Here is a 27,171-nt window from a genome sequence, read left to right as displayed (position 1 = left end):
TGCCCCAGGAATATTCTTTCTTCTGACACTAATCATTCGAATAGCCTAGTTTCCAAAGAGTTTTTTTTCCATACATGATATCATCCAATCCTTCCTACAGCCACCCAAATAGTACTACTCCCATTTTTATTTATTTATTTATTTATTTATTTTATTTTTTTATTTTTTTAAAGATTTTTTATTTATTTGACAGAGAGAGACACAGCGAGAGAGGGAACACAAGCAGGGGGAGTGGGAGAGGGAGAAGCAGGCTTCCCGCGGAGCAGGGAGCCCGATGTGGGACTCTATCCCAGGACTCCGGGACCATGACCCAAGCCGAAGGCAGTCGCTTAACCAACTGAGCCACCCAGGCGCCCCTACTCCCATTTTTAGAGAAAAGAAAACTGAACATTGGTCCTGAAACCAAGTCCCACACTATTCCCATGAAACTGAGAAGGGACAGAATGAGGAACAAATCCTTGGAAGCAAGTCATGTTTTAAATATTACAATTTGTGGGTTATATTTCACAGGCTTTCAATAAATTAGAAGGGAGATGATTTTAATCCCATGTGTACTCATTCTGAAATAATTAAAAACCATATTCATCTACTTACTCATCCAAGCCTTTATTAAGTACCCACCATATGCACAATCTGGTGCAAAATATTAAAGGAATACAAAGATGAATTTTAAAATGGTGCCAACTCTCAAAGAGTTTACAATCTAATTATAGTGACAAATAGTTTTAACACAAACTGTAGGAAGGAATTACAAGGAAACATGTGCCCTTGAGAAAAATCACCTTATTTCTTAATTTAAAGCATAAATTTCCAGCTGGGAAACACTGCTATTATAAAACACCTTAATTAGGTCATGCCCTTTAAAGGAGGTTGTTTTTAGAAAAGAAAATGTCGTATCCTATCACATCTTTATGTCTGGTTTGAATTTTTAAAACAAAAATTTGCTTAAAGAGGAAAAATGATAGATTCATACATCATACACAGAAAGACAAAATACATCTGCAATAATGTATAAAATTTGAGCACAACTGGGTCTAGTATTAAAGAGTTAAATCTGAATTACTTTGGAGATTTGCCTCAGACAAGTTATTATGCACAATTATATACAACGGTGTTGATATTTACCCCCAATTAAGATTATAACTCAGATATTTATAATTACTTCTGTCATAATACATAGGGTTAAAAAAAACCTGGTATAAAAACTTTTCTAATAATTTACATATCAAAAATAATTTGGAATAAAACTAGGGATAAAAAGAAAAAGTCATGATAGTGTGGATAATTTAACAGCAAACAGTGCAGAAATGAACACCAATTTTAAGTACCTATTTTTTCCTATATTTTATTACTTTTTACAAAAATGGCTCAGATAAGAAACTTAACATGCCCAGTAAAACAAGTGTGAGGATTCATTCTGTGAGATGTATTGCAGAGGAAAAGAATAGGCAAATAGTATAATTTAAAGCTATTTATTGATTCAGACTTCCCAGAAAAATTTTTTCAAATCGCCAAAAGCCAATACTTCTCTCTGCTCTTGATGCCATGCCATTTGTTTCCACCCCAAATAAGGAAGTAACATATACTGTTATAACTAATCAGTTTGTGACAACTATGATTCTCAAATGCTTTTTTAAAAATACAAATAAGGTCAAAGCTGCAAACCATATGGAGTGATTAAAAACCTGACTAGGCAAAGCCTTACGCTAACGGACCCCACAGCCTTTCGGCTGGACTTGCCTTTTCAGGCTACAGATGACTTTGCCCAGGAGCCCTGCACCTACTGGAGGGCTCTCGTGGATGTCCTGGACACCACAAGCCCGTACGCTAAGGCCCACGGCTGCCCTCAGCTCAGGCACCGACAGGCGGCCCGCTGAGTCCGTGTTACCCCTTAACAGCTTGCTCTTCTCTGCTCTCTTCATCAGTTTCCTCTTTTTCTTTGTAAGAATCCTGGCTGTTCGTATCAGTAAAATGATTTTCTTCCCCGTTCTCTCTTTCTTCTATTTTTTCTTCTTCATCAAAGCTGGAGGAAGAAATTTATCAATCTTTCCAAGGAAAAATGATTTGGTTTAAAGGTCAACAAACCCTTTGCAACATGTGCCATCACGCAGTCTTCCTTCCTCAAGTGTATGAGCTCCGATTTATCAAGAAAACTCTACAAAAGTGCCAAGTGGGAACTAATCTATTTCAAGCCTTGATTGACTCTTTAAACTTCATTTGAAAGCATCTTATTATTTACATCATTTATGTCAGTCAGAAAGTTAAATCATTCTGCTTTACTTCATCACCATGTAATATTTTGAATGTGCCAAGTGTTAAAATGTCAATGTTTTACAACAGTTCGCATGCATTTTGTTAGGTTAAAAGATCTTTTAAAAATATAGGACAGAATTTTATGCTTTCTGGCAGGTAAGAATTCTTTCAAAGGTAAACCATTTAGACATCTTATATATGTTACCTTTCTTTATCTTCAGTGAAACTCTTCCTCTCTTGATTGCTGAAGTACTCAATTATTTTTCCACTTTGGCCTTTCTTTGAAACAAACTCATCAGATAGTCCTAGTGCTTTTAGGGTGTTAGAATAATGCTTTTCTGCTGCCATTCTTGCATTTTTCTATAGGAAAGACAAACCTTTTTAGAGGAGAACAAAAGACTTTAAATTTCCATTAAAAATGTATGGGTTAAAAGCTCCAGTGAAAATTAAATCCAATAATCACAGTTGGCTGACTGTATGCAGACCTTCTGAACAGCAATCCCACTCCCAGGCATCTACGCAGAGAAGCTCCTACGTATGTGCCTGAGAAGACCTGTACCAAAATCCTTGGGACAGTACTGTTTGTAACAACCCCAAACTGAAGACAACGCAAATATCTCTCAACAATAGGATGGATAAATAGTGGTCTATTCATACAACAGAATAAAATAAAGCAATGACAATGAATGGACTCTAGTTGTACATGACAATATGGATGGATCTCATGAACATACTACTAAGCAAAAGAAGCAAAACACAAGAGCATACATATAGTATGTATGATTCATTTACATAAAGTCCCCAAATGGGTAAAACCAAACTATACTGTGTAGGGATACACAGTAGGATCGTAAAACTGCAAAACACAAACAACAATAATAACAAAAACAAGGAAATACTAATTTCAAAAATTAGATGGTGGTTACCTCTAGAGGAGTGGGAGAGGGTTTTGATCTGGGAAGGGCACAAAGGGTTTCTGGAGTGCTGGCAATGTTCTGTTTGTTAACCTAGGTAGTAGCCACATGAGTTTTGGCCTACAGTTTATTCTTTACACTATATCTGTTTTATATACTTTTTAAAAAATACTTTTATGACTGATGAAGACTATCTGGAAAAACCAGGGAGAAAATAAGTTTGTGATAGTTGTCAGATGGTTCTTTTAGTTTATGTACCTACTGTAATTTTTATTCTTTACATACCATATCTCTAATCCATCAAAGATGATAAATTCATCACTGTTGTTATCTTTACTCTGGAGGAATCAATGGATACAGCAAAAAGAACAAGAATTTAGAACTCGGTTCAAGTCTCCAGAATGTTGTTTCCTGACTTTGGGACCTGTGAAATTGTGATGACCCTCTCACATCTGAAGCAAGACAGGAGTCATCACAGTTCCTGAGAAAACGGGCTTTCCAGGGTCAGTCACAGGATGACTGGGGTTCACACTAGTGCCTCAGCTTTGGTCACCTTTTACCTCCTATGAGTATAGGGCCAAGAATTGCCATCTGGACCTCCAAATGAAGCAAGGTGACTTGGAATGGGCCAGTTCCAGGGCACCAATTGCACCCCATATTGGAAAAGGTGTGGGAGAGCACCCAGTGTCACCCCCAGATTTAACAAATAAGGAAACCAAAACACTCCCCACTGTCACTAAGGTTAAGCAGTTTGCTTAAGGTCACAAGGATAGTGAGTGGTAGAACCAAGTCTCTTGACCATTTCCTGGGTCTTTTCCACTGCACCATGCTGCCTTCTCTAAGTAGTAGTGCTCATCCCGGAGTTTGAAGGTAGCTTAAACCTGACTCCAGCAATGCAGGTGTCAGATATTTATTTGCCTAAACTAGGGACTCCAGCATAATGAGGGACTATAGCATCTAGTGTTCCCTGGGAGAAACCAAAATAGCAAAGACCGATTACAATGTATAAACCATCAGCAGTGATTTCCTGATGCTCTGGAAAACTGAAAACGCACTCAAACTGTTGCTAAAATGCACCCACTATGAATAAAAACGATTTTTAGGGGCGCCTGGGTGGCTCAGTTGGTTGAGCGACTGCCTTCGGCTCAGGTCATGATCCTGGAGTCCCTGGATCGAGTCCTGCATCGGGCTCCCTGCTCGGCGGGGAGTCTACTTCTCCCTCTGACCTTCCCCCCTCTCATGTGCTCTCTCTCATTCTCTCTCTCAAATAAATAAATAAAATCTTTAAAAAAAAAAAACAAAAACAAACGATTTTTAGAAAAGTTAATAAAAATGCATCCAGAGGGGCGCCTGGGTGCCTCAGTCAGTTAAGCGTCTGCCTTTGGCTCAGGTCATGATCCCAGGGTCCTGGGATCGAGTCTGGCATCAGGCTCCCTGCTCAGCGGGGAATCTGCTTCTCCCTCTCCCCTGCTCGTGTTCCCTCTCATTCTAAGTAAATAAATAAAATCTTTTTTTTTAAAAGAATTTATTTATTTATTTGAGAGAGAGAGAATGAGAGAGAGCACACAAGAGGGGTTAGGGTCAGAGGGAGAAGCAGACTCCCTGCTGAGCAGGGAGCCCGATGCGGGACTCGATCCCGGGACTCCAGGATCATGACCTGAGCCAAAGGCAGTCGCTTAACGAACTGAGCCACCCAGGCACCCATAAATAAAATCTTAAAAAAAAAAAAATGCATCCAGAAGCTATGAACACCAACACACAAGCCTTGAGGACCTGAAAGTCATGGCAAAGTGAGAAGATAAGAACTATGCCCCAAAGATGGTAAAGCAGAATAAAGAAACCCCAAACTAACTCTAAATGCATTAAGAACAGTATATTCTGATGTAAACAAATTAAACATAAAAGAAATTAAAATACCAAAGTCAGTGCTCATAAGTCTTCGTTTGAATTTGGTTTAGAATTTAGAATCTACTCAATTAATAAACGCTGTGATTTCCAAGAAACAGGACAACATGGTTTGTTCTGTCCTGCATCAGAGGCTTACTCTGCTAGAGAATAACTCAACAGCAGCAAGATCACGATTAACACTAATAAATGGATAGTGCACAAAGTTGTGAGTGAATTTATCAAATAACAGCTGTTAATTAGCAGCAATAGTCACAGCAAAACAGACTGCAAGAAAAAACTGCACTAATTTATGTTAACAAAACCAAAGCAATGGTGAGTCACTGCCAGTCACTCTATACATAGAATTACCTTTTAATATATTTTTTTAAAGATTTTATTTATTTATTTGACAGAGAGAGACACAGCGAGAGAGGGAACACAAGTAGGGGGAGTGGGAGAGGGAGAAGCAGGCTTCCCGCGGAGCAGGGAGCCCGATGCGGGGCTCGATCCCAGGACCCTGGGATCATGACCTGAGCCGAAGGCAGAGGCTTAACCGACTGAGCCACCCAGGCGTCCCTACCTTTTAATATTTTATATCAAGGTGAATAGTATATAATTATTCTTAATTGAAATAAACATTTCCTCCTTTCATTTTACCATGCAAAGAATTGCACAGACTATAAGATAAGAGGAACAATTAAAATAACTGTATGGGGGTGCCTGGTGGCTCAGTCGGTTAAGCGTCTGCCTTTGGCTCAGATCATGATCCCGGGGTCCTGGGATCGAGCCCGCGTCGGGCTCCCTGCTCGGTGGGAAGCCTGCTTCTCCCTCTCCTTCTGCCTGCTGCTCCCCCCCTGCTTGTGTTCTCTCTCTGACAAATAAATAAAATCTTAAAAAAATAATAATAAAACAAAATAACTTGATTACTTTATTTTGCTATCAAAGATCACACAAAAAAAATTAGCGTTGCTACTTCAGGAAACCAAAATAACATGCAACGATGAAAGTTTGTCTACAATCAGTGCCCTCATTTGAAGGGGGAAAATACTTATTTTTCATAACTATAAGTTTCATTTATAGTAATTCTTTCACTTATTTAATTACTGAATACTTCTTTAGTAACAAGTCCTCATGGGAGGTAAGGGGGGTATATATATGGAGAGAGAAAAGTGTTTTTGGACAAAGGGACCAGCATATGTGAGGGCCAGAAGTGGCAAAAGTAGAAATCAGCTGTGAAACTGACCTATGTTTTCAACAGTTAAAATTTCTCTATGGGTTTAATTTCACACACGCTGCTTATTTTGCCTCACTTTCTCTGGTGCTTGGAAGCAGGAATTCACAGCAAGGCACAACGGCTTACTCAGCCTGAGACTCATCACTAACAGGTCAGCTCGGCGCTCTCACGCCCGGCTAATCCCAGAAAAAAAATAAGAGGTCATTATCTGGCTAATTTGATCTTGACAGTTCAGTTTTGGTTCAACAAATGTTTATTAACATCTCCTCTGTGCCAGACGTTATCCTAGGTGCTAGGTATTGGGAATACAAAGATTTGACCACAACCTTTAAAAGTAACTAGCTAAAAGGGAACAGAGATCCTGAAACAGCTAATTCCCACACAGTGCAGCAGGAGTGAAGACAGAGGTATGGAGACGGTAATGAAAAACACAGGAAACGGCACCCAATCCAACCTGGGAAACAATGCAAGAAGTGATTTTATACGAAGACTTGAAAGATCAGGAGGAAAAACAGAAAGAGGCTCTAAGAGTGTTCAGAAATAGCATGAATAAAGATTTCAAGTTTGAAACTAGTAGTCTGGTACGTCTGAAAGTAAAGGGTGTCCATGGTGGGGGGGTTGGGGGGAGTGCTGTGGTTGATTAATTTGGTTTAGAATTTAGAATCTACTCAATTAGAGGTTAACAGGGATCAGAGTGTAGAGAGTTCTATACACTATGCTAAGACTCACAGAGTTATCTTCTGGGAGAAAGCTGGACAGCTTAGTCTTAAGTGTTTGGAAGCAGACTGACTTGGGTCCAATCTTAGTTCCATTATTGACTAACTATAAACCTTACTAGTTACTTACCTTCTTTGAACTTCAGCTTTTTCCTCTGTAATACAGGAATACCCACTTTGAAGTATTGTTTGAAGAAGTCAGTGACAAGACCTCTTGATACCATTCGTTGAAAATGAGAACGAGTAGAATCAGTGAAAATGCATGACTGTCACTGTTACCAGAGGTTATTTACTACCTACCCAGGATTAACATTTTGGCAAGAGTACAGGAATGGTAAAGTGAAAATATAATGGGTGGCTTTGCAAAGAGCAAGGCCAGAAAAACCAGTCAAACCATTACAATAACTCAGAGAGGACATAATAGAGGCTTCACATAGCATTTCACCATCAGGAATAGAGAAAGACAGATCCAAAAATTATTTAGGAAGAAAACTTGTCAGGTCTCTCAGTGGCAACTGAAAGAGGGAGGAAAAGTGGTTCCCAGTCACCAAATTGTGGCCCAACAAAAACAGGAAATCAAAGAGAAAGATCTAGTTTGAGGCAAGATGAATGTAAGATGTCTGTGGGAAGTCTGTGTAGATATAACCACCAGACAGACGTAACAGCCTGCAGTTGGGAGCAGGAAATAACTACTTTGAGCTAAAAGTCAATCACTTTCTGCTAGGTTAATACAGAATTTTTCTGTATTTTTCCCTCTAAAGTTGAAACTGAGATACTAAAAAAGAAACCCACCCTCTACAGTGAAAAGCATCACATAAAATTATATCCAAATCTATAAGTAAAGGGTTCCCATAACTTTGCGAGATTGAATATATAAATTCACCTATAATACCTGTCCCTGTCCTCAGCACATCATTGAGAAGGGCAGTCCTATAATGCTGGCAGGAAGCTCCAAATGCAACAGCTTGAAATTCCCAACACAGCACCTGTAACCTCCAGTGATTCTATTGTTAAGCCATGTCACCCACATGAACACCTCCCTTGTGAGTACAAAGAAGATGATGCGAAATGGACAGGTATCTCTTAGGGTAAGATTGTAAAACCGACTATAAATATAGTAAAATCAGGACTCACTGTCCACAGGACCAAATTATTTTCCCAATGAAAAAAAAGGAAGTCCTTTCAGCAGTTGTGGATAAGAATGAAAATTATAGACTCACTTAAAAAAAACGATCAACAAAATGAAAAGGCAACCTACTGAATGGAGGAAATATTTACAAATGATATATCTGATAAGGGGTTAATACCCAAAATATATAAAGAACTCATTCAAGTCAATAGCAAAAAACCAAATAATCCAATTTAAAATGGGCAAAGGATCTGAATAGACATTTTTCCAAAGAAGATATTCAAATGGCCAACAGGTACATGAAAAGGTGCTCAACATCACTAATCATCAGGGAAATGCAAATCAAAACCACAATGAGGTATCACCTCACCCTTGTCAGAATGGCTCGTATCAAAAAGACAAGAGATAACAAATGCTATACTAGTGAGGATGTGGAGAAAATGGGGCCCTTGTGCACTGCTGGTAGGAATGTAAAATAGAATGGCCATTATGGAAAACAGTACGGAGGTTTCTCAAAAAGCTAAAAACAGAAATACGATACAATCCAGCCATATCCAACTTCTGGGTATTTATCTGAAGGAAACAAAATCACTATGTTGAAGAGATATCTGCTCCCCCACATTCACTGAAGCATTATTTATAATAGCCAAGCATTATTAATAATAGCCAAGACGTAAGTATCCATCAAAAGATGAATAGGTAAAGAAAATGTGGTATATGGGCAAAGGAATACTATTCAGCCATAAAAAAGGAAGTCCAAAAAAAAAAAAAAAGGAAGTCCTGCCATATGCAACAATATGGATAGACTTTGAGGACTTTATGCTAAGTGAAATAAGTCAGACAAGGGAGACAAATGCTACAGATCTCACTTATATGTGGAATCTAAAAACAAAAACAAAACAAACTCACAGAGAAACAGATCATGTTTGTGGTTACCAGGGGAATTGGATGAAGATGGTTAAAGGTATAAACCTCTAATTATAAGATAAATAAATACTGGGAATACAATGTACAACGTGATGATGGTAGTTAATATCACTGTATGGCATATTTGAAAGTTGCTAAAAGAGTAATCCTAAAAGCTCAGATTTTAGTAAATCCTAAAAGTTTGGTATCTATATGACGTGTGGGTTATTAACTAAACTTATGGTAGTAATTGTTTTGTCATATATGTATGTCAAGTCACATGCCGTACATCTTAAATTCACACAGTGCTCTAAGTCAGTTATATCTCAATGAAACTGAAAAAAAAATCTGGCAGTAATAAATCTGATTCCATTAACATTTTGTTTCATTTTTTAATTCTTCAAGGACTTCCAAATCATATCATGAAGACTCTATATGGCTAAGTTGGTACTAAAAAAAAAAAAAAAGAAGACCAGCCACAAAAAACAGGTTGTGAAACTATTATTTTGACTATGACTGCATTAGCAGCATGTTCTGTATCAAGCTGACATACCGCCTCAACAAGATTTGATGTTCAGATTTAAGCACGAACTTACTTGACTGATTTGATGAAGCTGTCACAGAAACGATAATATGTCTCAATAAATTATATAACATATAAGAAAAATGGACTGTAAGTTAGGAGCTAGAGATGTTAAAAAAAAAAAAAAAAGCTGACTGTAGCTCTTAAATTTCAACAAACACAACCTGAGCAACTCTTTCAAATAGTAGCGGCCTGTGTTTTAATTTTTCTTCTCTTTCTTCTAGTTCTTGTTGGTATTCTCTCATCCTTTCCTTTTCACTTTTTCTAAAATCAAATAAAAGGAATGGAATTTTAAAAAGAAATAATAACTTACATATATAACATTTAGCTTAGATGACAAATCAGAAATTAAATTATGAGCACAGCTTACAATTTACCATAATTCCTTTCCTAGACTGGTAAATTTTTATGGAATGCAGAATAAAAACCCTAGGTTGTGAGAGCACACATTTTACATCCTGGGAACAGTCTGGATACTCTGATGTTTCTGAAATTTTTAAGACATAATGTACTAAAAATGCTTTAAATTGTCTTGGAGAGATGAATAAATGCCCTCTTGACTCAATTTTAAGTGCAGAAAACCAAGAAAATTTAGTCCAAATTAGATATCTTCTCTTTAAGGAATTTCTTCTGAAAAACAAGACCCTGCTCTTCTTTTTCCCCCTACTGAGATCTCCCATAGGTTGGTGGCAAAGTTAATTAAATGGGAGCAGGTCAGGGGAAAATAGGGAGTAAGGGAATAGAACATCCAGAGGAAAAGGAACCAAAATACATAAATTCACAGTAAATGTACTTACTATTTGCACAAGATCCTATAATGATTAAAATATGCTTTTTCCTCTATGTAAAACATACTAACTCTACTAAGATAATAAGATTTCATGGATTAGAGAAAATAATTGTACTATAGAAAAATAATTATGCTTAATTATACACAAAATTGGTATTATGAAAAATCCAGTTACTTTCTTAGGGTGAATAGTATATCTCTAAAAAATTTTTGTTCAAGTTCATCAAATTTCTCCCTCTATCATGAATTACACTGATATACATTATAAGGAATATAAACATAATATACATTATAAAGGAATATAATTATTATAAATACTATATATTTAAAAAGTAATACTCATAATTAAAAGCAAATATAAATTTGGGGGGTTATTTATAAATCAGATTAAAAATTAATAAATCATATTACTTACCCAGCTTTGGGGGAGATATTTTCCTACTTAAACATGAACATTTTTACAGAAAAATGTTCCTCTGGAACACTGGTTTTCAAACTTTGTACTGCAGAATTCCAGTGTTCTGTGAAGGGGTTCTGCAAATATTTTTATTTATTTATATTATATTTATTTATATTAAAACTGCAATGAAATGCAACATACACCACTAAACACTTATACACATGTGTTAATTGACACATCACATAATTGGTGTTAATGACATCAATGTGTTAATTTGTGATATCAGATTTCATGCAGACCTTAGAACAAAGGTCTTTGACAGATCTATTTGTTGAAGAATATTCTGAGATTACATGGCAAACTATTAAAAAAGAGCTTTATCTGTATGAATCAAGATTTTTCGATGTTAACTATACTGGAATTAAAATAAAAACTTAAAAAAAAAGATTTTTCTCAATATTGTACTGTACAATCAAAAATAGTATAAAGAAGGGGCCCGTGGCTGGCTCAATCAGTAGAGCATAGAACTCTTGGTCTCAGGTCATGTCACGTTCAGGCCCCACATTGGGCATGGAGCCTACTTAAAAAAAAAAATAGTATAAAGAAAAAGAAAAGATTACATGCTGACATACGGTTACAACTCTTAACTATGGCCACAATATAAAACATTTCTGTTCATCAACATGGCATTATGATCCTCACCGTGAGGTAAGGTGAGTGTGAATGTGTATGTGTGTGTACGTTGAGGGTAAGTGATAGCAACTTGAACCCAGAAACTAAAATACTAATTAATCTGTTCATATATTATATCCGCTGATTAAAAAAGAAAGTTTGAAAACCAATGATCTAGAGGTTCAGGATTCTTTTATGGTACCTGAGAGATTTGACTCTGGATTTAGACATTTGAGCTAAACTTTGATGTGAGTCATAAGCCTTAGCCCGGATTGTCAGGAGTTTCTGCAACTCTTTCATTCTTTGCTTCTGCTTAGTTAGGATCCGATTTCTCTCTTCTTCCAACATTTTCTTTTCCTCAAGTGATCTCCTGAGGGCAACAAACTAAGGCTTAATTCCCTTTAAGCCAATGAGAATGTTGTTTAGCAAAGTTTTAACATGGGGAAAATTCAAACGTTGAAAAAAGGCAACCTTTTGAGAAGGCTCTGACTTGTGAAACAGGAAATCAACAGGCTAACTAATCTTTTCTATCCCCGAAGATTCATAAACTGGAAAATACATTCATTGCTTAGAAGGACACCCTCTGGCAAAATGCTCTATCTAATATAGTAAAATATATTAGCAAATATAATTTCTTCAGGTTTTCAAATTGACCGACTAAAATCAATAGAGCTACAAACACTGTTTTAGCAACCATGAGTCAGCTGGTCCTACATCCTAGTCATTTACCTCGTGGCTTGTGCTCGGCCTCTAGAAGATACTGTGGGCATTGGAGGGTTGCAGGTACAAGGCACAGGCTTTGCACTTGCACTTCCTCCTGATGACTTGTGCCTTGGAGACAGATTAGGCCGTGTTTCTTCTAAATGTTCTACATCTGCTGCAATGTCTGCCAACATTTGCTCTCTTTTAGCGGATGCATTGGAAGCTGCATGAAGATCAGATGGCTTACGGCCAGTTAGGAGTTTTGAACACTTCTGTTCTGAGAGGTGTTTCTGGTATCTCTCAGGAAGGCCTTCAAAATCAGCACTCTGGCACCTAAACTTGTGTTTACACTTCAACTTTTCAGCCCGTTCAGGACACTTGAGCTTCCTCGGAGCACAGCTTCTGGGACCTGACCTAGAAGGCAGAGGGGATGAATTCTGTAAAAGCTCTTGGGCTCTCAGCTGCGTCATAAGGTCTCTAGAGAGCTCTTCTTCTTTTAACTTTTCATTGGAGGTTGAGCCATAAGTAGATCGAGGTATAGGTCGGGCCTTAAATTGATTTGTTTTCTTTTTAGACTTATACAAGTCTCTCAACTGCTTTTCCCGGATTGCTTGCTTCTGTTCCTCCCTTGCAATAAACTTAAACGGCTTCTGTGAGGCCAAAAGAGCTGCTTTAGTTTTTTCTTTCAAACGTCTCCTGCGTTCTTCATTTTGCTTGACTATGTCATGATAAAGGGGGAGAAAGACGAATGCAGGAACTGGATTGGCGCGGAATTTTTTCTTACACTCTGATTCTTCTTCTTGTTCTTTGAGCAGTTGGCGTACCATTTCAATATTGGATTTAGATTTCATGTTCTCTTCTTTTTTCCTCTGTTCCCTAATCATCATTTGAAAAGGCTCAGGTACTGTAATCTTTGGCACCCATTCTCTTGGTTTCTTCTTTGTTTTTTCAACTGCTGGGAAATTAGCATCTTTACACTGAATATAATCTTCAACAGAGAAGTTTGTCCACATGTTGTTGATGAGTTCTTTAGCATAGCTCATCATCCTCTTTTTCTCAGGATACTCTTTTTCTGAGTTGGGCAACTCATCTTCAGAGGAAGACATAATCAAGGAGGAACACTGTCCTAAATCAGGTTCTGAAAATGATGTCATTAACGAGATAGGGTGATAGAAGTTTTTTTCTGATTCAGACCTAAAAGAGAAGAATAATTAAGTTACACTCTCAGTTGCATGTGACCAAAGATAAAAATTAAGAACTATAAAATCAAGGTATAATCAGTTAGAAGATAGGAGCTGGATAGATAAGCCTTATAATTATCACTTTTATTTAGAATAGAGCTAAGAGATGTCTATAATTTATCTAATTCAACTCCCTCTTTTTACAGGGGAACCGGAGGCAACAGAGGCTCCTTGTGGCTAAGCTCTATTAAATTCCCCACATGTTTTCCAGAGTCACCATCTTAAAACATACATCGAGTCATGTCACTCCCCTTCTCGAAACTTTTCTATGATTTGCCATTGTAACAAAGTCTAGATTATAAAGTCCTTCAAGACTAGACCCTGTCTGGGGCGCCTGGGTGGCTTAGTCAGTTAAGCGTCTGCCTTCGGCTCAGGTCAGGATCCCAGGGTCCTGAGCTCAAGCCCTGTGTCAGGCTCCCTGCTCAGTGGGGAATCTGCTTCTCCTCCACCCTCTCCCTCTGACTCTCCCCTGAGCTTGTGCTGTCTCTTGCTCACTCTTTCTCTCTCAAATAAATAAGTCTTAAAAAAAAAAAAAAAAGACTAGTCCCCGTTTACCTTTCCTGTTTCACCTCTTGCCTCTCTCTACCTCCAGTTACCAATCTTAAGTCATATCCAACCACAGGAAGTTCCTCACACGCACCATGATTTCTCATGCCGCCATGCCTCTGCACACATGGTTTCTGTTGCCTAGAAGCCCACTCCTTGTTTCCTGCATCTGCTACAGCTACTCCTCCTTTAATACTGAACTTGGATATGACAGTTCCATAGAAAATTCCTGCCTGCGTCCCTCTACCAACACCATGACATGATCAATCGCTTCTTCCTCTGTCTCCAAAGCACTGTTACATCATGTTGTATCACAATTTTTGGCTTTCAGCTAGTCTTTGAGCTCCTTAAGGGCATCTTGATTTTTTTTTAAAAAGATTTTATTTATCTATTTGACAGACAGAGACACAGCGACAGAGGGAACACAAGCAGGCCGAGTGGGAGAGGGAGAAGCAGGCTTCCTGCCGAGGAGGGAGCCCGATGCGGGACTCGATCCCAGGACCCTGGGATCATGACCTGAGCTGAAGGCAGACACTTAACAACTGAGCCACCCAGGTGCCCCGGGCATCTTGATTTTTGACTCCTCAGTGCCCAGGCAACTTCTGGCACACAGGAGATGCACAATTAGCACTGACCAACTGGATGAGTTAAGGGACCTGCCTCGTTTCAAAACAAGAGAGTTCATAGCAGAAATGGGTCCAGAAATTACAGACTATTTTGAAAACCTGAATCAGATTTATGTCTGAGTCCTGAACTCTTTGTGTGTGTGTGTGTATAGTATTATTTATTTATTTATTTATTTACTTACTTATTTATTTTTTTGAGTAACAGAAATGGGAAAGTTTATCAAAGCAAAAAGTACACTCTTGAGATACAAGAGCGGGCGCACTCAAGAGAGAGAGCTGTACCCGTACTTTATATTTTTAATGAGCTCAGGTTTGTTGTTGTTGTTGTTGTTGTTTTGTTTTATAAGCTCCATGCCTAGCATGGAGCCCAACACGGGGCTTGAACTCACAACCCTGAGATCAAGACCTGAGTTGAAATCAAGGGTAGGATGCTTAACTGACTGAGCCACCCAGGTGCCCCTGAACTCATCATGTTAATCCACATAATGTAAAGGGTTTTAAAATTAAATTTTAATATTTATCATTTAAAAATGGCCCAGACTAGGGGTGCCTGGTTGGCTCAGCTGGTAGAGCATGCAACTCTTGATCTCGGGTTTTAAGTTCAAGCCCACGTTAGGTGTAGAGACTATTTAAAAATAAAATCTTTAGGGGCACCTGGGTGGCTCAGTCGTTAAGCGTCTGCCTTCGGCTCAGGTCATGATCCCAGGGTCCTGGGATCGAGTCCCACATCGGGCTCCCTGCTCGGTGGGAAGTCTGCTTCTCCCTCTCCCACTCCCCCGCTTGTGTTCCCTCTCTCGCTGTCTCTCTCTCTGTCAAAAAATAAATAAAATCTTTTAAAATAAATAAATAAATATAAATAAAATCTTTAAAAAAATAAATAAAAATTTAAAAATGGCCCAGACTAAATATGTTGATACATATCTATAGTTCTGTGAGTGGCAGGTCAGAGAGAAAAGACTAAATGACCACCAAATGACTCTCAAAACAAGAAGCCATTGGTGGATAAGCCATCACACATTTCGAATAAAATCCAACCTCTGTATATCATTAAAAGTACAAAGGGATAGTTGAAAGAAAATATCCTGAAATAGTTTTGTTCTGCACTTTTAAGAATACATTTTACAGCCCACAAATAACGTTATGTACAAACTCACCTGGAAGAGACACTAGAAGCTTCTTCCCTGATGATCACTGGCTGAACTTCTTTTAAATTTAACTTATTCTGGTACATCTTCTCTAACTTTGCCATAGTGTCCAAGTGGGCAGTTTTCAGCTCTTCTAGCTTCCTAAAATACTCTTCATTAGAGTGGTATATATCAGAAAAGTCCACAAAGTCCTCATTGCTTATATGTGTTTGTTCATCCACCTCAGAAATGTTGGTGTTATAATCAGCCTGGCAAGAGGAAAAAAAACCTGTCATATGGTGTTTAAAACTGAAAGACAAATTAAATTGACACCGATTCCCAATGCTGCTTCTGAAAGTGTACACTTAATTTGGTTATATGTTACTTGTAGGCTACATACACATAATGGATTATAAGTTACTTGTGAACTATGTACAACGTCAAGAGCCCCAACCAAGAGCCCAGGTGGCCAGGCCATAGCCAACAGGAACGTTGAAGGATGTGAGCAGAGGAGTGACATAGTAATGCTCAGGAGTCTTCTCATAGCAAGTGGGAGAGAGTGAAGGAAGGTAAGTTTGGCAGTAGTTAATGGGCTATTGCAAAGGTCTGAGTTAGAGATATTAAAGGCAAAATAAAGGGAGCAGTGCCAGGGACAAAAGCAAGGAGGCTGCCTTGGGAGATTTAGGAGGCTGAAGTATCAGCTTGATAATGGCCTGGGTTGTGGGCAAGAAAGTAGAAAGATTTCTGTTTGGAGTGCTGTCTGTCTAGGTAGATGGTGGTGCTGCCATGCATCAATATAGGGAATACAGTGGAAAAGAGTGTTTTAGGGAACGGAAACTAATCTCTCTCTTAGGAACACTGAGTTTGAAGGGATAGTAAGGCAGCTAGATGTCCAGGAAATGGGGAGGGGGAGAGGGGAATGTATGTGGAGAGCTGGTAATAAGGCTGGGCTGGAGAGGGAGATATGGCAGGTATCAGTGCACAGAGAAGTGACAGGTACAGCTTTGGACGTGGATAAGGTTGACTAGGGAGAATGGAGCAATGAGAGATGAAAACCTGAGGATGGGGTGCCTGGGTGGCTCAGATGGTTAGGTGTCTGCCTTCAGCTCAGGTCACGATCCCGGGGTCCTGGGATCGAGTCCTACATCAGGTTCCCTTCTTAGCAGGGAGCCTGCTTCTCCCTCTCCCGCTCACCCTGCTTGTGCTCTCTCTCTCTCTCTCTCTCTGTGTTAAATAAATAAATAAAATCTTAAAAAAAAAAAAAAGAAAGAAAACCTGAGGATGGAAATGCTGGCAAACACCAACATCTAAATAAGTAGGGAGAGGGGCACCTGGGTGGCTCAGTCAGTTAAGCGTCTGTGTTCAGCTCAGGTCATGATCCCAGGGTCCTGGGATCAAGCCCCACATTGGGCTCCCTGCTCAGTGGGGAGCCTGCTTCTCCCTCTGTCTGTTGCTCCCCCTGCTTGTGCTCTCTCTCTCTGTCAAATAAATAAAATCTTAAAAATAAATAAATAAATAAGGGGTGCCTTGGTGGTTCAGTTGGTTGGGCGTCTGCCTTCGGCTCGGGTCATGATCCCAGGGTCCTGGGATCGAGCCCCGCATCCAGCTCTCTGCTCAGCTGGGAGCCTGCTTCTCCCTCTCCTGCCTGCTGCTCTGCCTACTTGTGTTCGCGCTCACACTCTCTCTCTCTGCCAAATAAATAAATAAAATCTTTAAAAAAATTTAAAAATTAAAAAAAAAATAAGCAGGGAGAGGAGGACTGATATGAAGGAGAAAGTGGTCAGGAGAGATATAAAGACCAAGTGACAAGGGTATTCAAACAAAAGGAGCTTTAGTTTGGTTTGAGTTTGGAAGATAAAGGAAGGCTTCCTGGAGGAGATGATATTTGAGATGAGTCAAAGAATGGAAGAATCTGGGGGGTCAGAAAGAGTGTAGGGGACAAAAGGAAAAGGATACTCCAGATAAACTTCCAGTTGAAGCTAAATGACATTAGTAAAAGCAGCTGGGGCGGACAATATGGTGGGGAGCAAGGTGCACAAAGTTGCAGGATAAGAGGAGAGTAAAATGCATAAAGCAATATGGGGAGCAAGCAGGAAGTGGTTCCCATTTCTCATTTAATTACTGGCTCCCAACCACTCACTGGTTACCTGGTTTCAGCTTCCTTATAACCCTTCAATAATAAACACCCGTATGGAAGTTAAATAACTTTTCAGTTTGGAGCGTTGTCATGCCTTGGGAGAAAGATTACAGGCATGGTGTCAGCATTCTCATTCAAGCCTAGGTTCTGCCCTTCTTAGCCATGTGACATGGGCACTTACCTTCTGAACATCAATTTTATGACACATAAAGTAGGTGAGCCAGGTGTTAAACTACTGTCTCTTGGCTCCAATGCCGCCCATCTAGCCCCTGCTATGTGATGCTGGGGATGGGATTCTGCGCAGTGTTTCTGTTTTGCCAGCTGTTCCCCATTAGGCTCTGCCAAAGGTAAGACTAGAGGGAAACTGCAAGGCTGGAAGAGAAAGGGACTTTATTCCTTCCTGTTAGTTCTCTGTCTGCTTGAGCCTCCCCAGCAACGGTTCGTCCCCTGGGCAGCAGCAGTTCCTTCTAGAAGCAGCAGCTGCTTCCAGTTTGCGGGTTTTCCAATGCTCACAGAATCAGCAAAACCATGTCAGAACCTTTGCACTTGCTGTTCCCTCTCCCTGGGATGCTCTTCCTCCAGATATTGGCACGGCCCACTTGCTCACTCCTTCAGGTCTTAATGAAATGTTACCTTCTCAGGAGCGCCTGGGTGGCTCAGTCGTTAAGCATCTGCCTTTGGCTCAGGTCATGATCCCAGGGTCCTGGGCCCGAGCCCTGCAACGGGCTCCCTGCTCAGCAGGAAGCCTGCTTCTCCCACTCCCCCTGCCTGTGTTCCCTCTCTCTGTCAAAATAAATAAATAAAATCTTAAAAAAAAAAAAAAAGAAATGTTATCTCCTCAATAAGGTCTTCACTGACTACCTGATTTGAAATTACAACCTCTCCCCCCACTCATTGTCAGCCTCCCTTTTCTGCTTTATTTTTTTCATAAGTACTCACCACCAACTGACATTCTACATGACTTTACTTATTTGTGTATTGTATGCCTGTTCCTACCAAAACGGAAGTGTCACAAAGACAAGGATTTGTCTGCTTTGTTCATGGCTGTGTTCCCAGTGCCTAGAAAGTTCTTGGCCAATGGCAAATACTCAAGAAATATTTGTTGGATGAATGAATATAAGCTAAAAAAAATATTAAGTTTCCACAGGGGGAAGAAGATAGGTATTCCCTCACAGAGGACTGAATCTTTTGAAGAAATACTGGCTGCCCTAAAGAGCTATATTCTACTCAGTATTAAGGAAAGGGATTATTTTCCAAAAACTACAATTAAAACCAGGAGGATATTCCAAAGAACTATTTTTGGCAAAAGCATCTTCATTCATTCTTTTAGAACATCACTTAAAAGGAGGCCTTATAACAATCATTTTCACAAAAAGGGTAAAATGTATTTGGACCTGGAAAACTGAAAAAGTTATAGAAGGATGAGTAGCTTCTGACGAGATGGTGCAGGTATCAAAAAACTTAGGCACTGACTTTTGCACAGTATCCATTCCATTTCAGCTTAATACTTTTAATTTTTCAGATAAAGTGATCTCTCAGTGTTTTATCTAAAACAGGTGAATGATTAATAAGCAACTTCCAATTCTAATGTCACCTTTAATTATATCCACACAGAAGAAAATATTTAGTATATCAAATAACATAGGCTGACATTATTTTCCAAGAACCTAAAATAGCACCCTTTCCCTTTAATTGTCAGCTTTCTGTGGACTGTTGTACATGTAGCCACCAGATTAGAGGATAATCTTCCCTAGATTGGCTTGACCCATTTAGATAATGACTCCTTCCAGCACATGTTGCTTCATTAGTAACCAGCACTCATTATTATTTGTGTTCTTGTCTATGTAGTATCATCGGCAGTTCTGGAATTTTTATTTAAAAACTTCTTTGCATTGAAAAGATTTCTAAGGAATAAGGTAGATACATATACTAACATGGATAACCCCCCCAATAAATGTAAGAGAAAATACAAGCTGCAGAATAATACGTATATATAAAATGTGACCATATATTAAAATATTATGTACACAGGAAACAGAAAAAAACCCAGAAGACTATATATTGGTTTCAGAACAGTGGCTACCAGTGGGGGTGGGGGGGTGGGGGGGTGTCAGATTTTCTTTCTGGGGGGAGAAGCGTTAAAAGGGGTGTGCCTTATTTGTAGCATTTGAAATTAAGATGTTCAGTAATCTCTACACCCAAAATGGGCTCAAACTCACAACCCCAAGATCAAGAGTCACATACTCTACTGACTGAGCCAGCCAGACATCCTTGTAGCATTTGAAATTTTATTTTATTTATTTATTTATTTTTAAAGATTTTATCTGTTTGACAGAGAGAGACACAGCACAAGCAGGGGGAGTGGGAGAGGGAGAAGCAGGCTTCCCACTGAGCAGGGAGCCCGATGTGGGACTGGATCCCAGGGCCCTGGGATCATGACCTAAGGAGGCAGATGCTTAACGACTGAGCCACCTAGGCACCCCTCTCTACCTGACTATTAAACACTAGGTTCTTTTTTTTTTTTTTAAGATTTATTTATTTATTTTAGAGAGAGTGTGAGCGTAAGCGAGTGGTAGAGGAGCAGAGGGAGAAGGAGAGAATCTCAAGCCGACTCCCTGCTGAGTCTAAAAGTCAGACACTCTGTCGACTAAGCCACCCAGGCACCTTTTTTTTTTTATTAAAAAAAAAAACATTTTTAAGTAGGCTCCACACCCAACGTGGTGCTTGAACTCAGGACTCTGAGATCAAAAGTCCCATGCTCCACCTACTGAGCCAGCCAGACACCCCTTAAAAGCTAGGTTCTTCAGAGTTCTCTATTAGGCCCTTTCTCTTCATTCTCTACACTCTCTGCATAAATGACTTCATCCATTCCCATTGTCTTAAAAATGCTGGACACTCCCAGATAGAAGTCTATAGTCCAGACCCCAGGACTACAGTTTCATAGGCCCAACTCCTTCCTACATATTTCCACTTGGTAGTTTTACAGACATCTCAAATTTACCATGTTCAAAACTGAAACCCTGGGGCGCCTGGGTGGCACAGTTGGTTGAGTGTCTGACTCTTGTTTTGGCTCAGGTCCTGATCTCAGGGTCGTGAGATCAAGCCCTGCTTCAGCTTCATGCTCAGCGCGGAGTTTGCTTGAGATTCTCTCTCCCTCTCCCCTTCCTGCTCATGCTCTCTCTAAAATAAATAAATAGGGCACCTGGGTGGCTCAGTCGTTAAGCGTCTGCCTTCGGCTCAGGTCATGATCCCAGGGTCCTGGGATCGAGTCCCACATCGGGCTCCCTGCTCGGAGGGAAGTCTGCTTCTCCCTCTCCCGCTCCCCCGCTTGTGTTCCCTCTCTCGCTGTGTCTCTCTCTGTCAAATAAATAAATAAAATCTTTAAAAATAAATAAATAAAATAAAATAAATAAATCTTTAAAAGAAAAAACAAAACAAAACAAAAAACCCAAAAAACTGAAACCCTGATTCCCACCCAGCTTGTAAACCTATTCCTCCCCAAGGTATCCCCAATTCAGTAAATGGCATTACTTTTCATACAGCTGGTCAAACCAGAAAACTGGAAGTGAACATGCTTGATTTCTTCCTCTTCCTTGGCCTTCGCATCCAATCTAACAGTAAGTCCTATCCATTCTAAAGAAATCTGTCCGCTTCTTGCCACCTCTCCTGGACTAGGAACAAGACACCACCACTGGCCCCTGAATTACCGCAACAGCCTCCTAACCAATTTCCTTCCTTCTGCTTTGTCAAAGTCTCCAATCATTCTCCACAGAGCCATCAGTCATCTTTTAAAAATGTAAACAGAAACATGTCAGATCTCTTAAAAGTTTTCAAGGACCTCCTGCTGTACCTGTACCAACAATAACACTAAACTCCTTACCTTGATCTTAAAGGTCGTGAATGATCAGGCCCAGCTGACCTCTCCGACCTCGTCTCCTTCCCCAACACCTTCCTCTCTCCCCCACCTTCTCTCTTTTCAGATCCTCAATCACACAAAGCAATTTCTCTTCCTATCTTAGGGCCTCTGCACATGCTGTTCCCTCTGCCTGGAATGTTTTTTCTACCCCTAGTCTTCAGATGGTTGCTCTTTCTCATCTACCAGGCATTGATTTAAATGTTAATTCATTTAAGTACGTTCCCGGCTAGTTCTTTTTTTAATCATAGAAACCTGTTCATTTCTTTCCCAGCATTTCTCATCTTATAAACATTTGACTATTCATTTTGTATTATCTAACTTCCCCACCTACTGGAAGCTTGGTGATGATGTGCTCTATGTCTGCTTCACTCACAACTGAATGGTCAGTAACTAGCACTTAATAACTGCTTGATATTTGTTGAAAAAGGTTACCCCATTAGGAAAGTCAGTGAAACTTTAACTGTGAATTAAAGAATATTGCTTCACCCATGTTATCATCAACCACGTAACAAGGCCTATGGAGTGCTATCTTCAACTGAGGCTAGATTCAAGGAACATGCCTCAGAGCCCAGTATGGGCTCAGAGTCCTGCAAAGGGTGTGTTCAAGAGGATGGGGTTGGTTTTGGCAAACCAAAGGACTGAAAGGAGCCTACTGTGACAGTTGGTTTTCTGTAATCAGTCTTTTTTTTTCTTTTTAAGTAGGCTCCATGCCCAGCGTGGAACCCAGCATGGGGCTTGAATTCACAACCCTGAGATCAAGACCTGAGATCAAGGCCTGAGCTGAAATCAGGAGTCGGACACTTAACCAACTGAGCCACCCAGGCGCCCCTCTAATCAGTCTTGTGTGGTGCATATAGTATCTGAGCTTACTACATTTTATAGATGACAAAGTTGAGACAAATTAATCTTTAAAAAACAAGACAGAGGAGCTCCTGGGTGGCTCAGTCAGTTAAGTGTCTGCCTTCGGCTCAGGTCATGATCCCAGGGTTCCTGGGATCAAGCCCCGCTTCGGGGTCCCTGCTCGGCGGGGAGCCTGCTTCTCCCTCTCCCCACTGCCTGCAGCTCTGCCTACTTGTGCTCTCTCTCTGTGTCAAATAAATAAAATCTTTAAAAAATAAAAAAATAAAAAATAAAAAAATAAATATCAAGGTAGAGACCCAAGACAAACTGGGAAGAAGACAAGCTTGGCTCCTGCACCCTTTCCTGCCTTTTCAGGGCTTCTTCCTCCAACCAGTACCCTCTGACTATCAGGTCTACTGCGGCAGCTCATCCAGGTTTGCTTATGGGTCCTCCAAGTGTAGTCTTAAGAACACTGTCAAACCCATAAGACTTAGCTCCCTTTTGTTTGCTTGGTAGGATCCTGTCCCTTTAATACTAGCTTATTAGATAAACTAATGTCTCCTAAGGTACTAAATTTCTAATACAAATTTGCAGTTTAGCAGGGCACTGTGGAAGTATGCCTGCCACTACAGAAATGACGGACTCCTCCAGTGCAGCAAGCCAAAGGGGATTTAATCTTTGGGTGAGTTGTTCAAATGACAGTCTCACTGGCAGTTGTTATTATTATTACGAATTTATATAAACTGTTCTTTAGATATGACACACATTTTCTCATTTGGTTCTCCTAATATCCCGGTGAGACAAGAGAGACATTTATTACAGTTCTTTTACATATAAGGAAAATGAAATTGAAGAAAGTTACATCTTAATATCACCTAGCAAATGGCAGAGAATGGATCCTAATCCAAGACTCCCAATCCTCCTCCTCCATTCAAATCTTTTTCCTCTATCACTTTGCCTCCTTTATCGGGTACTGAGATTTGTGTTGTGGAGAAACTTTATCATGAATGAAACTGTTCCCAGGACTCTGACCCTGGTTCATTTTCAGGGTCTCAATCTGCCTTACTCTGGAGAACCTGAAGGTGTTTGTCTGTTGGTGAAATACTGACCATAAAAGAGTTGCTACACATTTTCTCATTAACAGTTTTAGTGTAAAATGGTTAGAATTCCAAAATATCCAGTGATTTTATTAGCCACAGACCACAGTGTTTTGTATCAGAAAAGCTTTGGACAAATGGTATTAAAAATCTTTAACTGAGGGGCGCCGGGGTGGCTCAGTTGGTTAAGCGTCTGCCTTCAGCTCTGGTCCTGATCCCAGGATCCTGGGATCAAGCCCCGCTTCAGGCTCCCTGCTCAGCGGGGAGTCTGTTTCTCCCTCTGCCTCTGCCTGTAGCTCCCCCTGCTTGTGCTCTCTCTCTCTCTGTCAAATAAATAAATAAAATCTTAAAAAAAAAAAAAAAAAGAATCTTTAACTGGGGGTAAGGAGGTTTGTGTCTGCACACTGCTAGTTAAAATTCACTGTTCCCATCTTTTAAGTGAATAGAGTAGATGGCAGACTCAGCCCTCTACCTGATGGGCAGGTGTTCACGACACATTTGACACTGAAAATTGATTAGTGAAAAGGCTTTCTCACCCTGAAGAGTCGTTTAGGAAATTGGAACCTCAGTAATTTGCTTCTCTGGATGTTTAACTTTAATCTGTGTATGATCTGCCCACTGAACTCTTAAACGATTTTAAACACCGCCTCTCATGTACAATGTTGTGTTAAAATGCACTAACCAAGACTTTAAGGTGACAATAAACCACAGCCGACAGCACAGTTGATTCACCTGAGTTTTATGGGCTATCCACTATGGGCTATATCAACATCAGTTTTTCCCAAGTTGAAAAGAAAAAGCAGTAACTACTTCCAACAGATGCTGGAGCAAAAGGAGTAAACTTCTGTACTTTATACTCCCTAGAAATAAACGCTTTCCAAGAAATTTTTACAATCTCTTTGTTAAAAATTAAAAGACTTTCCAACGCCTCGGTTTTGAGGCTCTTCCGTGGGGCAGAGAGAAGGTGGTGGGCCAGGTTTACTGGGTAGGGAGGAGCTGGACAGGGCGCCGCGTTTCCCAGCCGGTCCCTCAGCCCAGCGGGGACGCGCACCAGCCCTCAGCCAGCACCCGGCGGACACCCAGCCCCAGCCTACGACCCGCCCCTGCATTACCCGCGCCCGCAGCACCGCCTTCTCCTTCTCTTCGTCTTCTTCCTCCTGCTCTAAGGCCGCAGCCACCGCCCCCGCCGCCAAGGCCTCTAAAGGGTCTTCGCGTTCGTACTGGGCGATCTGCGCTCCGGTGCTGGGATCTTCCGGGGTTTGGAGACTGGAGGCCTCCAGCTTCGCCGCTCGGTGCGAGGCGGCCATGAGCGCGCCGCCGAGGCCTGAGCGCCCGCGCTGGCCCGGGGCGGGGAAGCTGGCGCCGACTCAGGCCACCCGGCGGCTCCTGGCTTGGGGCGGGCGGTTACTAGGGGCCTAGTAACTAGGGACGCTACAGGGGCCGCGAGGGGCCAGAAATCACTCTAACTTCCTTCTGGCCGCTGGAAACCCGAGATGGTCGCTTCCTGGATAGTGGGAGTGAGTACTGAATCTTTGCTGGTTTAGAGGGTTGGCGAGCAGAACAGGGCATCTTCGCCAGCTTCGCGCCTCACCGCCTAAACGCACACTTCTCACATTATACCAGTGAAACAACTCGCTTTGTAGGAAAAAAAAAATAGCGCATTTTCATTCATTGAAATAACACGTTTGTTGAAGGCGGCCGCAGAGGAAAGCAGGAGATGTTATTGTGTGGAGATCTCAGAAACAGTGACACAGTTTGCATCTGTTGCCTAACATGGCTCCCCCGGAAGCCAGAGAATGGGAAGGAGTGAGGTATATTCTATTTTGATTGACTTGAGAGCTCGCAGGAATCAACCAACCCGAAGGAGGCTGCTAGTTATCACACGCGGTTTTTTTTCTTAGTTTGACCAATAATAGCCCAGAGTTGGGTGGAGCCTGGCTCACCCACCGCTGAGTGATACTAAAGGTCTATGAAATGGGGGTTTGCTGGTTGGGTCCATCAACTTTATAGTGGTGGGGTTGAAGGGTGCAAGCGCCCGACAGTAACCACAGACACACCCTATCTCCACCTCACCCTATCAACAGCCCCCCACTCAGGATTTGGGCGTTTCAAATGGCGCCTTCGCTCTATGCCATGTGGCTGTGGTGCAGTCTCAGCCACCTGCTACCTAAATCCCTACTCCCTCAGGCTGAGGCTGCCCTCACCCTCTTCTTCATATCCTTTAGCCTCCTCCCGACCCCTTGCCCTACAACCAGCCATCGCCACCATAAAGTTAAGGTGTGCAGCTTGTGCTGACTAGAACCTCTGAGGTCTGAGCCCTTTTTCTTTAATCTTTTCTTTTTTTTAACCAAGCTTTACACTCATCATGGAGATTGAACGCAGGTGAGATCTAGAGTCACATGATCTACTGACTGTGCCAGCCAGGTACCCCCGGGCCCTTCTTACCAAACCTTTCTTGGTCAGGGGACTGGAGTGTGAGCACCTGCAAAATCCCCTATTTCCCCACCTCCTTCAGGCTGTTCTTTGTTTTGGCTGAGACTTGCTTTGCCTAATGGAACAGATACTGGCTTGATTCTGAGCAGAAGCCAGAGCTAGAGGCTCATGAGGTATGGATGCCCTAAGTGACCAGAGTAGGGACTTCTACTCATTCACATGCAGATGGTTCCGTGGCCACACGTGCCCCTCTTGGGATTTGGTGTAAGCCTGACCCCAAAACAGCAAGACAGGCCTATATGCTGAAGCACTGCAAATGGAAGATTAGGAAAATATGGGGCGCCTGGGTGGCTCAGTCGTTAAGCGTCTGCCTTCGGCTCAGGTCATGATCTCGGGGTCCTGGGATCGATTCCCGCATGGGGCTCCCTGCTCAGCGGGGAGCCTGCTTCTCCCTCTCCCACTCCCCCTGCTTGTGTTCCCTCTCTTGCTGTGTCTGTCAAATAAATAAAATCTTAAAAAAAAAAAAAAGATTAGGAAAGAATAGGAGTGAGTGTGGAGGACACGGGTGTGTGTGTGTGTAGAAGAGCAGAAAACGGGTGTGTGTGTGTGTGTGTGTGTAGAAAAGGAAAGTTTCCATTCACCAACAATATTCTATATTTGCAGATATCTAATGATACAGCTGCAAAGTATGTAGAGCAGAAATGGATAGATCTACAAGAACAAAATGACAAATCTTACATCATCACAAGAATTGTTTTGTACTTTTGTATTGAGATGTAACATACACAGTGAAATGAACAGAACTTAAATGCATAGTTGGATGAATTTTGACAAATGCGTACACTCATGAAATCATACCACTATTAAGATATAGAACATTTGCAGAAAAAGACAAATACCATGATTTCACTCATATGTGGAATTTAAGAAACAAAACAGATGAACATATGGGAAAGAGAAAAAAAAAGAGGCAGAGGGAAGCAAACCATGAGACTTTTTTTTTAAAGATTTTATTTATTTATTTA

At 40.8% G+C, this 27,171-nt stretch overlaps 1 protein-coding gene across 4 annotated transcripts; it reads right to left on the bottom strand.

Annotated features, from left to right (window-relative positions):
- Positions 1 to 585: 585 nt before the first annotated feature.
- FAM161A (FAM161 centrosomal protein A) lies at positions 586 to 26,569 on the bottom strand. Of its 4 annotated transcripts, none has more exons than XM_035001466.1 (7): positions 24,826 to 26,569; positions 15,754 to 15,992; positions 12,214 to 13,380; positions 11,687 to 11,854; positions 9,787 to 9,886; positions 2,459 to 2,613; positions 586 to 2,045 (listed from the first exon to the last, which is right to left on the bottom strand). In XM_035001466.1, the coding sequence occupies exons 1-7, from the start codon at positions 25,018 to 25,020 to the stop codon at positions 2,018 to 2,020; spliced, it is 2,052 nt and encodes a 683-aa protein (XP_034857357.1). In that variant the 5' UTR covers positions 25,021 to 26,569; the 3' UTR covers positions 586 to 2,017. The 4 variants fall into 4 exon arrangements, with proteins under 4 accessions (XP_034857357.1, XP_034857356.1, XP_034857358.1 ...); XM_035001465.1 differs by having other exon boundaries at positions 586 to 2,023; positions 24,826 to 26,567; XM_035001467.1 differs by lacking the exon at positions 11,687 to 11,854 and having other exon boundaries at positions 586 to 2,023; positions 24,826 to 26,567.
- Between the last annotated feature and the right edge of the window lie 602 nt (positions 26,570 to 27,171).

This window comes from Mirounga leonina, unplaced genomic scaffold (assembly GCF_011800145.1).
Source record: "Mirounga leonina isolate KUSES-001 unplaced genomic scaffold, KU_Mleo_1.0 Mir_125, whole genome shotgun sequence".
NCBI classification, from domain to species: Eukaryota; Metazoa; Chordata; class Mammalia; order Carnivora; family Phocidae; genus Mirounga; species Mirounga leonina.
This window is presented reverse-complemented; position numbering and strand designations above follow the sequence as displayed.